The sequence below is a fragment of the Epinephelus moara genome, chromosome 13 (genome assembly GCF_006386435.1).
Source record: "Epinephelus moara isolate mb chromosome 13, YSFRI_EMoa_1.0, whole genome shotgun sequence".
Lineage (NCBI taxonomy): Eukaryota > Metazoa > Chordata > Actinopteri > Perciformes > Serranidae > Epinephelus > Epinephelus moara.
Genome location: NC_065518.1, coordinates 12,473,579 through 12,487,837, shown reverse-complemented (window position 1 = coordinate 12,487,837; position 14,259 = coordinate 12,473,579). Strand labels below are relative to the sequence as shown.

Below are 14,259 nucleotides of genomic sequence, written 5' to 3'. Positions count from 1 at the left end.
TTGAAAAGTTACTAAAACCAATAGACAGTTGACATGGACAGTATAGAGAAGAAGGCTGAGTGTGATGTTTGTTTGCTGTTGCTAAGTCGTGATGTCAAGCAGCAGATCCATAAATGTTCATAATCTTATAGGAAAACGCAACAGGGACACACCTGGAGAGACACACCCACTGCCACTGTGGAGGGAATAGGTCACTTGAAGTGGTGATAAGGACGTAAAATAAAAATGCCATGGGGCAGGATTGGATTTTTCAGGTTGATAGCCTCAAGTATTTTCTCTGAGGAATGTTATGAATGTTTCTGTCTTGGCACTTGTGTGGTTTCATTTTTTTATTCATTAGACTGGAAGTATAGGTAAGAAGCCATTCAAGGTGTTTGTCAAAGTGTGAAAACAAGTGTTCTAGTCCCTCTCCCCCTACACATATACACCTACCCATACCTCTTGGCTGTCGCATTGTCGTCAATGTGAAATTAACTCCCAGAGGCTGAGGAAGGCCAGACCCCTTCCCCCAACCTGCAATGCCCCACCAGAGTGGACTCTACGTGGCTGAATGTGTGCCCCCCCTGCCCTGCAGCTGGAGGTGTCTGTTTCACAGGTCTCTGTAATGCGGGACCTCGGAGGATAAGGTTTCACAGGTACAAAAGTTTCCGCTTTAATCCTATCACACAGAGTGAGTGGTCAGGGCTCAGGGCTTCTGCATAATCCCGGGTTTATCTGTTCTGGTGAGCCAAGAGACATTGAGTATGCAGAGAGGAAGAGATTACTGCCCATCTCTGATTTTATTCAATCAATGTTTGCACAGCAAACGGCGAAAGGGATCTCTCAATAGCAATTCAGCGATTCCACACCTCAGTGCACACAGGAGAAGACGGGTAATAGATATAGTTAAATATCTCCTCCAGCAGCTGTTAAACAGGTTGATGTTCAGAACAGAGGCACCCTGCATCAATTTAAAATGCATTTCTGCATGTCTATTAGGAGACTTTTATTTCTTATGATGCGTAAGACGAATGAGTGAAGATATATATTATGTATTTGCCAACTGAGTGGAAAAAATTACTTTAGAAATCAAGTAAAGTCAAGTTTTAGTATTTTGTTCTTGCATGTCTTTTAGTTTGTTGACTGGCTGCTGTCTGTCAGAGGTCAGACTGGGTCAGTGGTGAATCTTAAAGGGTGAAAAATAAAATACAAGGGTCTCTAATGGCTGACAGATCTGTGCTGTGTTGTGAAAAGCTTATCAATTTCACAGCAGGTGATTCTGCTGTGAAACAGACTTTGACGTGGCCTCCTCTGGAGAATACAACCTGCCCCGGCTTCACACTGAGTCCCGGTCACAGCTGAAGGGTTACATCGGGCTGCATCATCCTACATCATGAATATTTTGACAGGAGTAGTTTGGTGACAGGTGAGAGGGTAAATGTTGAAATTTAAACATTTATCAGTTTAATTCAATGCATTTATAGACTAAGAATCAAAGAAGTATTGGACTGGACTCGGAATAAGCAGTGAAGTTCTCCTCGTCGATGAAACTTTTGCACCTTAAGGTGTGGTGGATTTTCTTCCCTGCCTGAAATACTTTTGATTCATTGTAGAAAGCATGCATCCTAAGAAATTTAATACATATTCACACTTGCAACCACAGAGCAGATTGCTGCATCCTTCCACAGGTCCCTTGAAGTGTGAGACTTGAAGGAAGAGTGGTTCTTTTGAAGGCAGGTAGAAGGCGTTGCGGGGCTGAGAGGTGCTGGAAAGGGCATGTCCAAACAGACTTTAGGCCCTGAGTGATGGGACACGGGAAACGGTAAGAGGACACCTCGCCCCTGCTCTTATGTCAACACCGTCATGTGAATCACAGCTGTGAGAACGTCTGAAGATCCGGGAGACAATAGATGCCGACTCTTAGCAAGAGCCATCTCAGCTTCTACAGAATCAGCAAGCTTTGTTGTGATCACTGTGCACTGTATGTCAGCGTTGCTTGTTTGTTATTTTTAATCCTTTGAAATGAATTAAACAGATATGTAATACTTTTTATCTCTCATCAAGGCTTTTTCAAATTGATCCCTCATGGAAGTTGATACAGTTAAGATGCAGTGCATCACTGGACTTTAAAGGGTTCCACTTAAGCACCGTTCCTATCATGAATTTATTGAGGTAAGTAAACAATCCATGTCAGTGATTCAGAGGGTGCTAGCCTGAAAAAAACAGAAATTCTAATCAGATAAAAAAATATATCCACACATTGAGTCATCTGTAACACTTTAAAGCTGTGTTGTGATTGAGAGCATAAAGGGGGATTTAGACCTCTGCATTGAATTGACGCCATACCGGGTTCTGCATTGACGCAGAGACTACACCATAACCTACGTCATAGCCAGAGGTGCACCTCCCTAGACAATTTGGTATGGGACCACAGGTCTGTCCCAAGTCTGGGGTTTTCCAATAATGGGAATGCCTGTGAGAGTCCAAGTATGTGACTCCTGTGTCCTTCTTGCAGATTTTAACTTTGACTTTAACTTTGTCTTTCTTTAGTCAGACAATTTGACAAAGATCCCCCATGCTTAAAAAAAGACAAACCAAAGGAGTCATATTTTCTCTTTTACTCCTGCTCCAGAGGTAGGTGTTGAAGTTTTGCATTTACCTCATCTCAGAGATAGAGGGCAGCAGAGATCAATTAATTCCTACATGCCTCTTCCCACTGTCCTCCATCTACCTTACCTTCTATTTAAAGTTAAGCTTTGGGTTTTTCACAAAATACTCATCAACTACAGATGTTTTGTGCTTGTTTTTTAACCTGTGTTCCATTCTTTCACTGAATCTAGAACATTAAATGACAAGAATACATATTAAAGTTGGCTTAAATTTCATCCTTTAAAAAAAAAGAGCAACCTCATCACAGTTGTTTATTTACATTCACTTAATTTAGGCAAACTGTTGTTTCAGACTCATAACACAAAAAAATGTCATTGGCTTTATGTATAGCTGTTGATTTCAGTCTGTAAAGAAAGTCTTGATGATCAATTTATTAATGTCACTGACTCCACTGCAGGCCACTAATACATCATTATCTCCTTGGGTGCGTCCTCTGTAGGCCTCTGCTGTTCTCTCCTCTGTGTGTAGGCTGCGTGGTCGTACAAGTAGATCACAACAATGGCGGAGAGATAGAGCACTGGGCAAACGATGATCAGGTAGTATCCCAGCTTCATCTCTGAAGACTTGTTCCTCAGGATCGCATCTTCGTGCATGCTCTTTATCAATTCCTCTGCCATGTTGGTCACAAGGATGTTCACCGCGTATATGATGAGGACCAAAACGGACAAACACGCTGCAGGCGAAAGACAGAAAAATTATATCCCAGCCACCACTTTGACATCTTCATCAGTGCTATGAAAAAACACGTGGATCTGTTTCTGATAGTTCACTCCCAGTTGCTTAGCGCTCCAGCATTTGTGTCACTTACCGCTGAGCGAGCTGCAGACGTAGACACCAACAGGCCCCATGTAGGTCTCATAAGGGTTGCTGACACTGTTGTAGAGGGAGACAAGGATGCTGCAGGCGGAGAACAGCAGACACAGGGCCAGCAGGCACAAAACCATACCGTGTAGGGCCACAAAGGTAACTCCTGTTTCTACCAGCGCAGGAAGCACTAAACACACACACAGTATGACACCATTATGGTTATATAATCATACCTGCATTATATACAGGCTCGTGAAACCATGTGAGCAGGCCTTATCTGTGTGAGAAGAATATTTAAACATGCTGTCCAGTTATTACAGTAATATCAACTCTAGTGATGATGTGCAGTATTTCTGTATCTTCACAGTTGTTTTGTTTTGAAGGGCCAGCTCACCCAAAATAAAATTTAAAGGTCTAGTGTGTAGGATTTATTGACATCTAGCGGTGAGGTTTCAACATTGCAACCAGCTAAAACTTCAGTGTGACAAGCATGAAAATGCAAATGGCGCTGTCTAGAGTCAGTGTTTGATTTGTCCGTTCTGGGCTACTGTAGAAACAACATGGCAGACTCTTCGAAAGAGGACCCGCTCTGTATGTAGATATCAAGGCCCCAGGAGAGCAGCTCAGCCTTGCTTCCAATTCTTCACTGTGGCCACTAGCGGTATTGCAGTGAAAAAATCTTGTGGCCAAAAAGCCCAAAATTTCCCCAGTGCAAAAGACTGTAAAACTGTTGACAGGATGCCTTGAACTGCAAACAAGGTCAATTATGACTCTTTTTATTATTAAATTTCAATCCACAGAGCTTTCATTCTCGAAAAACTTTCCTCGAGCTGAGCAATTTAAAAATCGTTGACATCACAATGTAAAAGTCTGTGAGCCGAGCAGGAACCTGTGGGTGGGGCCAACAGGAGAAACACTACTGTGAACATACAGTGGGCTGTATGGCAAGCCGTTTTAACATTTAATAGCTAGACTGGATATTCATTACTGATATCTGCAACATAATTTTGCCTAGTCAAAAAACTTTAAAAAAATTTAAGATATCTGTAATTCAGTTTTGACTAGTAAGATTCAAACTACTTCATGTGTGATGTGTATGGGCTTCGTCATTATAGATATCTCCAATGTAGTTGCGGATATCTGCAATTCCAATTTGAGATATCTACAATTTAATTTTGACTAGTCATAATTCAAGTTCAAGATATCTTTAATTATCATCAGTTGAAGATATCTACACAGTCCTTTCTAGATATCTTGAATTAAGTTTCAGATAGTCAAAATGACATATATATCTCAAACTGGAATTAGAGATATCTACAATTCAGTTGCAGATATCCACAATAAGAATTGCAGATATCCGCAACTACATTGGAGATATCTATAATGAGAAACCCCATACACATGAATGACAAAAGTAGTTTGAATCTTACTAGTCAAAACTGAATTACAGATATCTTAAATTAGAGTTTTGACTAGTCAGAATGACGTTATAGATATCTTCAATTAAAATGCATACTAGTCACAATGACATTACGACTAGTCAAAATGGTGTTGTTGATATCTATAATGGTAATTCCGGATAGTCAAACTTAGCGATTAAATGTTAAAATGGCTTGCCATAGGGCTGTATACTGTGAAGTAAACCCAGAAGCCTTAAACTTCTGGCTCAGGCACTATGGGTATTTAAAACAGCGCCTTTCTGTCATTTATCAAAAGTCTGAGGAAGAGCCATGGGCTCAAAATGCCCAAATGGGATCTGCTTGGTGTGTGGACTTATTTGTTTCCTACTTCATACGCCAGGCAAACAACTCCATTGGAATGAATAGGCGCTATCTTGGCATTTGGTATCTAGTTATTATTATGCAACTATAGTTGATATAAATGGCTCAATCTAAGCTAAAGAAAACACAATGATTCTTAGTTTCAGGTGATCATACACTAATGAAAACATAGTCAATAATGTCAATATATCCCCCTAAAACCTACTCACTGGACCTTTAAAAGAACACATTTCCTTATTAACCTCATTTACCCACATTTAGTCAGATATCTGTCCTTGAGGCCTCTCTATGCCGAGTTTACTGTGGAAATACTTTCGACAGAAGAAATAGAACAGATTAAAAAAACAGTTGACGATGTGTTCTTCTGATTATCCAGCGTAAACGTAACAGGGGCATGGCTTCAATTTAATTTTTCAGTGCTTTTGTTATAGGCAGGAATCTCAAAGACGGGAAGGCTGGAGAAAATACAACCCAAACTGTCAGCGTGGATATATTCTAAAGGTATGTAAGAGAGACAATATTTTGTAATGTTGGTGAAGTGGCCCGTTTAGAGCCTTGGAAAGTTACCTTCAAAATCTCCTTCACCTCCAAACGAGGGGCAGTACTCTCTGACCAAATACCCATCAAAAAGCGTCCAACTGATGTCAGCAGTTCCATTGGTGAAGTCACTTCCAATTCTTGTGCACTCCATGGTCGTCGTAGCCCACCTTCTTGACATGGCAAAGCCCATCACCCCAACAGATATGGCATTGAACTGCGCGCTGAGCATGAAATGCAGAATCTTCTTTAGGGAAGGCATTATCGCTGTATTCCAGTCGCACTAGTTAAATCTGAATCCCAGCGTCTCTTCTCTAAAGCTCTGATGAAGCCTCAGAAGCAGATTAGGACCCTCTGATCCTCTAAAGATTCTGCATATGAGCTACCTTCCTGGGTGGAGTGAAATGTGGACTGCTGGTCGTAAATTCTCTTGATTATGGCAGTGACCTTTGGTTTGAAAGGAAAACCCAGAGCTGGTTGTCATGGTAGGGACACTAGTTTTCCCAACATGATAGCTGTGTCACGTCTGGTTCCAGACTGCAAAGGTAAGTCATATGTGTTTTCTGGCTGTTCAGTGAAGGCTATGAAATATTTCTGAAGCGCTAGCTCTAGTAACATTGGATACACAATTAAAACTGAACAGAGCAACTTCAGGACATGTAAATCACACATTTTTAAAAAGACACTTTTTACATGTGCACGTCGTGATGTTTAGTGTCTACACACACCCTGTGGTGTATGTCGTGGAAACAGGGTTGTCTTGGATTCAAAGTCCTGTTCTCGAAATTGTACGGTCATAAAACACAAGGCAGATTAATTATTACCTCCATCACTAAAGCAAATTTACTGGAAGAGGTGTGATGATTTGATCTCATGTATATGTCATCTAGCTGTGATAGGGGCTTGGTGTCAGTTCACAGAAGAGGTGCAACATTTTAACAAATTATTTACACTTAAAATTTGGTACATTAATATAAATAATGCCATAAAGAGGAAAACAAGCATGGAGAGAACACTCTGATCTGGTCTCTATAACTGTGTCACTCTACACCGTATGCCACCTGACTGGTGCACTGATTTACGGCACAGAACAGGAAAGAGTGCGCAGGAAAAGAGACAGAAAACCCAATACGCATCATCACTTAAATACACTAAAAACACCTATGACACCTTTAAACAAAGGCTCAAGTCCTGGTTTTTGGACGATCAGACGTGAACATTTCTAACTCAACACAGTAGCTCACCGTAACGCTGCAATTGTTATTTCTGGTTTACATGCTGCTAACTTGCTTCATGTCCAGCTCTGCATGTGTATGTATGAAATATCTATTCTACTAACAGCATAGCTAAGTTTCTGTCGCATGGCTTGTGTGTTAATGCATTTGACCATACATAATGACTATTGTGTTTCTATCTCTGCATGTCTGACTGTAATACTAATCTATGTGTTGGTGCTTCATGTCTGTTTGTGCTCACATGCTGTTTGTGGTTGTTGCGTTATTGTGCTGATACTCTGCTGTTGCTTGTTGCTTTGCATGGCTTCTGTTTTATCTTGAGAATTCTGTTTGCTGTAGTTAATGCTGTCCTTATGCTGTCTTTGTCCTGTGACTTTGTTCTGTGAATTTTTTGGGGGGGTTTCAAACATCTTCCTAAAGGACTGCAGTTGAAAAAAACAATCCTAAATCTAAATTATAACTGAAGAGGGCTGTTTACTCATGAAACATGTAAAGTGAGAACCAATGTGAAATACAGATGTGCTTCAGTTTTTTTTTAAAACAAGAACAAACAACATTTTTATTGATAATTCAGTAAGATGCACAAAGCATCAACAGACAAATAAACAAAAAAACATACAACCCACCCACCAACCCAGAAACAAACAGAGAAAGCCAGACCAGCGAAAGAAAATAAACGACAAAAAAATTGATAAATAAATGAAAAATAATTCTAAAAAGAAATATACATAAATATAAAAAAGAAGGAAAAAGAATGTTAAAAAATAAATGAATAAAATAATTTCAAAAAATAAATAATAACTAATTAATTAAAAAAACAAAATAGATTAATAAAAATAAAAAATATAAATATATGTTAAAAAAATAAATAAATTAAATAATTTCAAATAATAAAAAAATAAGACAATGAATTAATTTTTTTTTTTTTTTTTTAAAAAGGACGAAAATGAATTGTGTGACATATGTAGAGGAGTATTACATGTTCCATTACAATTTTTCAGCTTCTATATCAGATGTGTTTCAATTTTGGGAGTCAAGTTATGGAATTGACTCGGTGCTGATTTGAAACTGTGTAGCACTCTGTTGGGTTTAAAAAAAAAAGCCTTCAAATGCAAAATGATTATGGATTATAATGTAAAATTATCAAAATGTGAAAGAGGCGAGGATTATAATATAGAGTATAATGTGTTTAATTAATATTTTATTTAATTCCTGTCTTTGGTGGAGTTGATATTCTGGGTTATCCTTTGATTAATATTCGGTTACTGACTGTGAGAATATGTGAAATAATCTTTGTTTTTTCCAGATGATATAAATAAAAATGATTCATTAAAATAAATAAAAATGAAATAAAATAATAAAATTAAAAATAAAAATTAAATGAAAATGTATTAATTCATTCATATTCATACATTCAGCAGCCTATTAAAATCAGGATTATCAGTGTGTCTTTTAACCAATAATGACCCAAAGTTTATTCCAATAATAAAGACAGACAACTCTACAGGCACTCTGAGACAAACACACACATGTTGTAATAAAGTGTGTGGCCAGGCTGTGGCTCCCTTTCTTCGCCAACCCGGGAGAAGCTCGGTGTGCTCGCTGACAGCCAGTTGTGTTATGTTGGAGTAAACACAAACTCCTCCTTCCCGGTGACAGGCGGCAACACTGAAGCATCGCCTCGCCTTTTCCCAGCACAATCTGCGCTCAGGACTAAACGCCGGTGCCATCAGAGGTGAGTGATAAGATTACTCCATGTCATGACGTCTTTTGCATTTAGTTTGGCGCGCGGAACACGTCAAATAATCAGTCATTTTCCTTTTTTTTTTCCTGTCACACGAAACGCCGTGTTACCTGGCCGTTACGCACAGCAGCAGCGCGCGGCTGATTTTTCGTCCATTTCAGGTGCGTGTGCGGCTCAAACGTGCCACTGAACATATCTCTTATTAAACCGGTGACGTTTGTAGCTTAAAATCATCTGTGTGCTTTCAGTTTGACAACCTGCAGCCACTTGAGCCAACCCGGTGTGTCAATGTGGGTTAATGGAACAAGCGTTTGGAGTTTCTGTTCCCCCCTCGTGGCTTGTATTTTTCCTCGTTTGCATATTCAGTTTGTCCATTGCATTCATCACAGTGAAGATTATCAATCTTTTCTTCGTGTTCGGTGGCTGGATGTTTGTGTATGTGGGCTGCAGTTGAGCCAGTTTCAACATGTCGGTGAGCAGAGGCTGTATTGGTACTTCACATATCATGGATGGATCTGCTAAGACTTGTTACTGATGGGGGACTCCTCAAGGTTTCTGAGATATGCTCTGAGATTATGACTCTTGAATGTAGTGTTGTCTGTGCGGATTTTAATTTTGAGTAGTTTGTAATATAAACATCATTGGACGTGATTAAACTCCACAGGGAAGGTCTCTCCCAGGGGAGGGTCAGGGGTCAGGGTCAGCAACTCATCATCCTTGGAGCAGATTGTCTCCAACAGGGTGCTGGGAGATGAACTGAGTCTGACGTTTGTCTAATCAGACCATGGAAATGAAAAGTTAAATGAACCAAGACTCCATCAAGATTGTGCTCCACTCACCATTAACAAGAGAACAGACTTTGACAGCCTATATTGCTGAAAAGACTTTAATTTAGACGCCATTATGACAAAGAGAACTCATCCACAGGCTCATAGTGAAACTAATTCTCCATACTTTTAACGTCTTCCTGTTTTTAGTGTTCGGACGAACCGATTCTGATGGTTAAACGCTCTGTGTTTGCTGTATTTCTGGCCACAACATGGCAAGATGTTAGACAATACACTGAGTTCATCAATGTCAGAGATGCTGCTTAATTACTTTGGATAAATCTTGTAGTCTGTTTGACGGGGGCAGGTGCTGCAGACTGAGCACGGCTGCCTCTAGGAGCAACAGATGAGAAAAAGAAAGCAGATTTGAATGTGGAAAGTGTAATTTCTGTCCTGAAAACAAGACAAATTCTAACAAGCAGCAAACAGGACTGAGAGGTCAGCCCCTCACTGTCCATATGGTACAATGATCATTGATATGCTTAACAGGTTGCTGTGACTTCCAATTTTTGCTAAACAGTGATCCATTCTGCTCCTTTACATTAAAAAGGTAACATTCTCAGAGACACCTGACTTCTCTTCAGATCAGCTCTAAAACTCTAAGCCAAGTGAGCAGAGGCCAACCTGTTAAAGGAAAACTTCAGTATTTTTCAACTTGGACCCCATTTTCTGATGTTTTTGTGTCTAAAGCTCCGTCTCCACCAAACACTCTCAGTATGGTACCTTTGGAACCAACAGTAGCCCTTCAGACATGGTACCTAGACCCTAGTGTTTCCACTGCAAACAGTACTCTTAAATGTGGGCGGGGTTGTTGTCACTCACTGTATTTCCTCCTTACTGGTGACACAGATGGAAGTCTGCACCTCGTTTATCGTCCACAGAACGAGGCTGCAGCTCCACCTTTTAGTACCAGATCTGTGTGCTAGGTACCCCAACAGAGGGGGGACCAAAAATGGGGACGGTACAGAACGGTTCATTGGTACCATCCACAACTTTTCACAGTGGAAACGGAAAAAAAGCGTATCAAACTGAACCGAAACGGAAACAGGGCTTAATGACCAATGGGGACCACAGTTTTCAAACTGGTACAGTATTGGGAAAGACAGCTGCAGCAGTTATTATTCAGTTAATTTTATTGTTGTTTTTTTTAGAACAACCTAGAAACATGGCGCTTATACACTCTGAGCGCACAGCATCCATCCTAAAGATGACGATATGCATGGATGTTTTCACCTTGCCTCGATGATACTGGATCATTGATCGTTGTTACACCCCTATTTGTTACTAACGTAATGTAGCATCACGTGACATACACCACTAGCATAGCATGCCACATACTAGCACTACGTTATATCACATGGGAAAGGAACAACAGGTTCCCCGGTGAAAGTCTGGCGTTTGTTTAATGGTGCACAATATCCTGAAAGGATTACTTTGCAGCCTGTTGGTCTCTCTCAATACTGTATCAATTTCAAAAAGTATTTTCTTTGTAAGTCACTTAGACAGAAAACATAGGAAGAACCATTCCAAGTTCAAAAACTACAAAAGTTTCCCTTTAAATCACAGCTTTTATTCTATGATATGAGATACCATTATTTAGCCGTCAATCAATGATATGTTACACATTTTAAAAAGCAGTGAATAAAACCCTTTATCATAACACACCTGTCGGCACTGAGCTAGTCTTGTAGTTTTATATTCATGTAGCAGCCACCTGATGTATCCTCCTTCATCTTGACTTCACTATCTTTACTCTTTTGTCTCGTACGTAAACAGTCTGTGATATTTCAGTGTGAATTCCATTTCAATTATACAGCATAGACCTCGGGAAGAACGGCAATTACTGTGGCAGAAGCTAATGAGGAGGCATTGAAACAAACAAATAGTGCTCGCCAAGACAAATGAGACTGTGTAAGGACGCAGGAAGAAATAACATTTAACTGCTGAGTGCTGTCTGCAGATTGATTCGGCTTTCATCTTGTTAGAGTTCATATCTGACTTAAATTTTATTCTCTTTGTGAGGCCTCTGGAGAGACAGAGAGAATATCAACTGTGTATCATGTGCCAGGATGTATTTCACCAGGAGAAGGTAGGCTGTGTAGTGCTGAAGTCTCTAAATAAAGTGGTGCAAAAACTCAACAGGTTTATAATTGCTGGAGCTATTTTCAACCTGCATTTAATTGGTGTTTAACACCCCGCCAAGATGTTCTTTTCTAGTGTTTTTTCCCCGACTATAGTTAGAACTGTATAAAAGGCATATTGGAATGCTTGTAAGGTGCTTGTTATTTGAGCGTGGGTGTGCTGTGCGCGGCGAACAGATGTGGTGATTAATGAAAGCCACAGCGAGGTAGAGAAGACTGAGTTGTGCATACCTGGAGTTTCTAACAGCTTGCTGGGTATAAACCTCAAATTGTCAGCCCTGGAGTAAATCCCCGCAGCTCGCCCACCCTCTATCTATCCGCCACCTCGCTCTGAGTCTTGGAAACGCTCAGATTCTAACTTTGAGCTGAGAGACTGCACACTGTGCTGCGCGCTCTCTGAGGCTGTAACCACATTAACTACGCTCTGCTTGAAGGTACACTTTTTTTTTTCTTTCTCTCAAACAGGCGGAGAAGGGACTAATTGGTGTAAAGTCACGACAATTAAGGACGAGCCTGGTCTGACCCAGAACTTGTCAGATATTTGCCGGCAGAAATGTTTTTAGCCAGCCTCGAAGGGGAGCTCCTGAATTAGGCATGGGAATGTCATAGTAATAAGTTCCTTTTGATACAAACAACATTTGTATCCAACCTGTTATTTTTCGGCGTGCCTCAGTGGAAGCTTGTTAAAGCACATTAAGCTGCAGTATGTTGCAACTGTAGGCTTGTTTGTGCTTGCGGCTAGTGCTACAGAATGCACACCCTGCAGTCATCCTTTGGATTTTGGCATCGTGTGTAAATGATTTAGTAATGATAAAACATATTGTAATTCACAGTGAGGAGAAATTTAACCCTCACTTAACCAGGCAGTTGGATTAAAACAAAGCAATGGATGATGGGAGGGTATGTATTAGATGTGGAATTATAGCAAAACACTATGAACTGTGATTGGAAACCAGAGTAGCAACAGTGAGAGCAAAACCAGGGAAAGCAGAAACGGAGCATGTGAGAGGTGTATTGCTTCCTGTTTGGAGGATAGGATCCGGAAAGCCCCGCGGCCTCACAGAGAGGTGGGACCTCAGTGACGCAGAGAAGGTGTGTCTCCATCAGAGGAGGCCCAATTAAACACTTGCCTGCCACAAGGACAGTGTGCGGCTGTGCAAGCGGCTACCTGCAGCCCTCCCCCCTTCCACTCACCATCTGATCTGTGTCACACCCAGGGCCAGCACTGCTGCTGTGGCTGCTGCTGCGGCTGCTGCTGTGGAAGGCTAGTGAGACACCGCTGTGGCTGGTGATCGATATATGTACAAACTCAAGCTGTGCAGATTTGTGTTTGTTGACTATCAGTGGTGTTTAAAACTTAGCTGAGCCACTGCAGCACGGAAACAGCTGGACAGAGATCAAGGTTTCTCCCTTTTCAGATGCGTCAGAACTCACCCACCATCTGCTCAAAGGAGGCATTGTAAGTTGCTCCTCTGAGATAACAGTAGGGCAGAGCACGAGACACAAAAGAGAATCTAGTGAGGAGAAGTTAAAGCAAACTGTTCTGTTGTTCCAAAATAGTGCTGCAACCCCTGCAAAACCTTTCTGTCTGACCAAAGAGTCAAATAGAGTTGCAACATTAGTTGATTAATTGATTAGTTAATGGAACAAAACAGTAATCAGAAATTGATTTAAGTCATTTTTCAAGCTTAAAGTCCAAACATTTGATGACTCCAGGCCAAATGTGTCAAGTTTGAACTGCTCGGACAAAATGAGACATTTGACACAATATTGGAATTGGAGTTTTTACAATACATTTAAGTTAGGTTTCCATCCAGATGTATAGGGCAAATTTTAACAAAGTCTACTGAAAATAGGCAAAAGAAAATGTTAATTTATATGTTTTAATATCTACTGTTGTTTTGCGAATATTAGGAGTTAGTTCATTGAGATAAGCAGTCAGAGCACACTGGATGGTGGAAATACAGAGTTTTAAAAAATAATATTGCAGTGATATGCTTTGTTTGGAAGAGTTCTGGGAACAGCCATGTTTGCTTTTTAATGTGTTAAAAGCCTTCCAGAGACGATGAAGAGCGCTTTCAGTGACTCATGCAATGATGGTACGTCATTTAGGGCTGGGCGATATAACGACTTTGTTCGTTATATCGATATATTTTCAAGCAAGATATAAATTTAGACAACACCATTTATATCGATAGGGTCAGGTTGCGTTACATGACGCATACCAGTGTGCATCTCTCCTCTCTGACACTCTCTGCACAGCTCCACCCCACTCACTCACAAGTTCTCCAGCAACACTGTAGCCGCAGACCTCCTGTCTGTTTCTGTAAGCTGAAACCATTTCACTCAGTGGAAACAAAGCTTTTATTTACTTTAATTTCACAGATAAGAAACAATAAATTGTGAAGACAATAAAGCCTCCACAAAAATAGCATTTTAAGTCTTGTGTGTGATTTATCCTGGCTTCATATGAGTAGAGGAAAAGTCCGCTAGCCACTAGGCTAATTTATACAATGTAAAATGCCATAGGCTTGTGCT

At 40.4% G+C, this 14,259-nt stretch overlaps 2 protein-coding genes across 7 annotated transcripts in view; one reads left to right on the top strand and one right to left on the bottom strand.

The window, feature by feature from the left end:
• Nucleotides 1–2,756: 2,756 nt before the first annotated feature.
• On the bottom strand, nucleotides 2,757–6,169 carry LOC126399974 (clarin-3). The gene is made up of 3 exons (XM_050060342.1): nucleotides 5,805–6,169; nucleotides 3,458–3,643; nucleotides 2,757–3,322 (listed from the first exon to the last, which is right to left on the bottom strand). The coding sequence occupies exons 1-3, from the start codon at nucleotides 6,034–6,036 to the stop codon at nucleotides 3,051–3,053; spliced, it is 690 nt and encodes a 229-aa protein (XP_049916299.1). The 5' UTR covers nucleotides 6,037–6,169; the 3' UTR covers nucleotides 2,757–3,050.
• Nucleotides 6,170–8,657: 2,488 nt separating this feature from the next.
• Nucleotides 8,658–14,259, top strand: part of ptprea (protein tyrosine phosphatase receptor type Ea) — a 91,360-nt gene continuing 85,758 nt past the window's right edge. For 4 of the 6 annotated variants that reach the window (XM_050060017.1, XM_050060015.1, XM_050060016.1 and 1 more), the window contains exon 1: nucleotides 8,658–8,744. The gene's annotated coding sequence lies outside the window, so the exon portion shown is untranslated. Of the gene's footprint in view, nucleotides 8,745–8,897; nucleotides 8,915–14,259 lie in introns of those variants that run through there. The other 2 variants (XM_050060013.1, XM_050060014.1) reach the window with 2 other exon arrangements.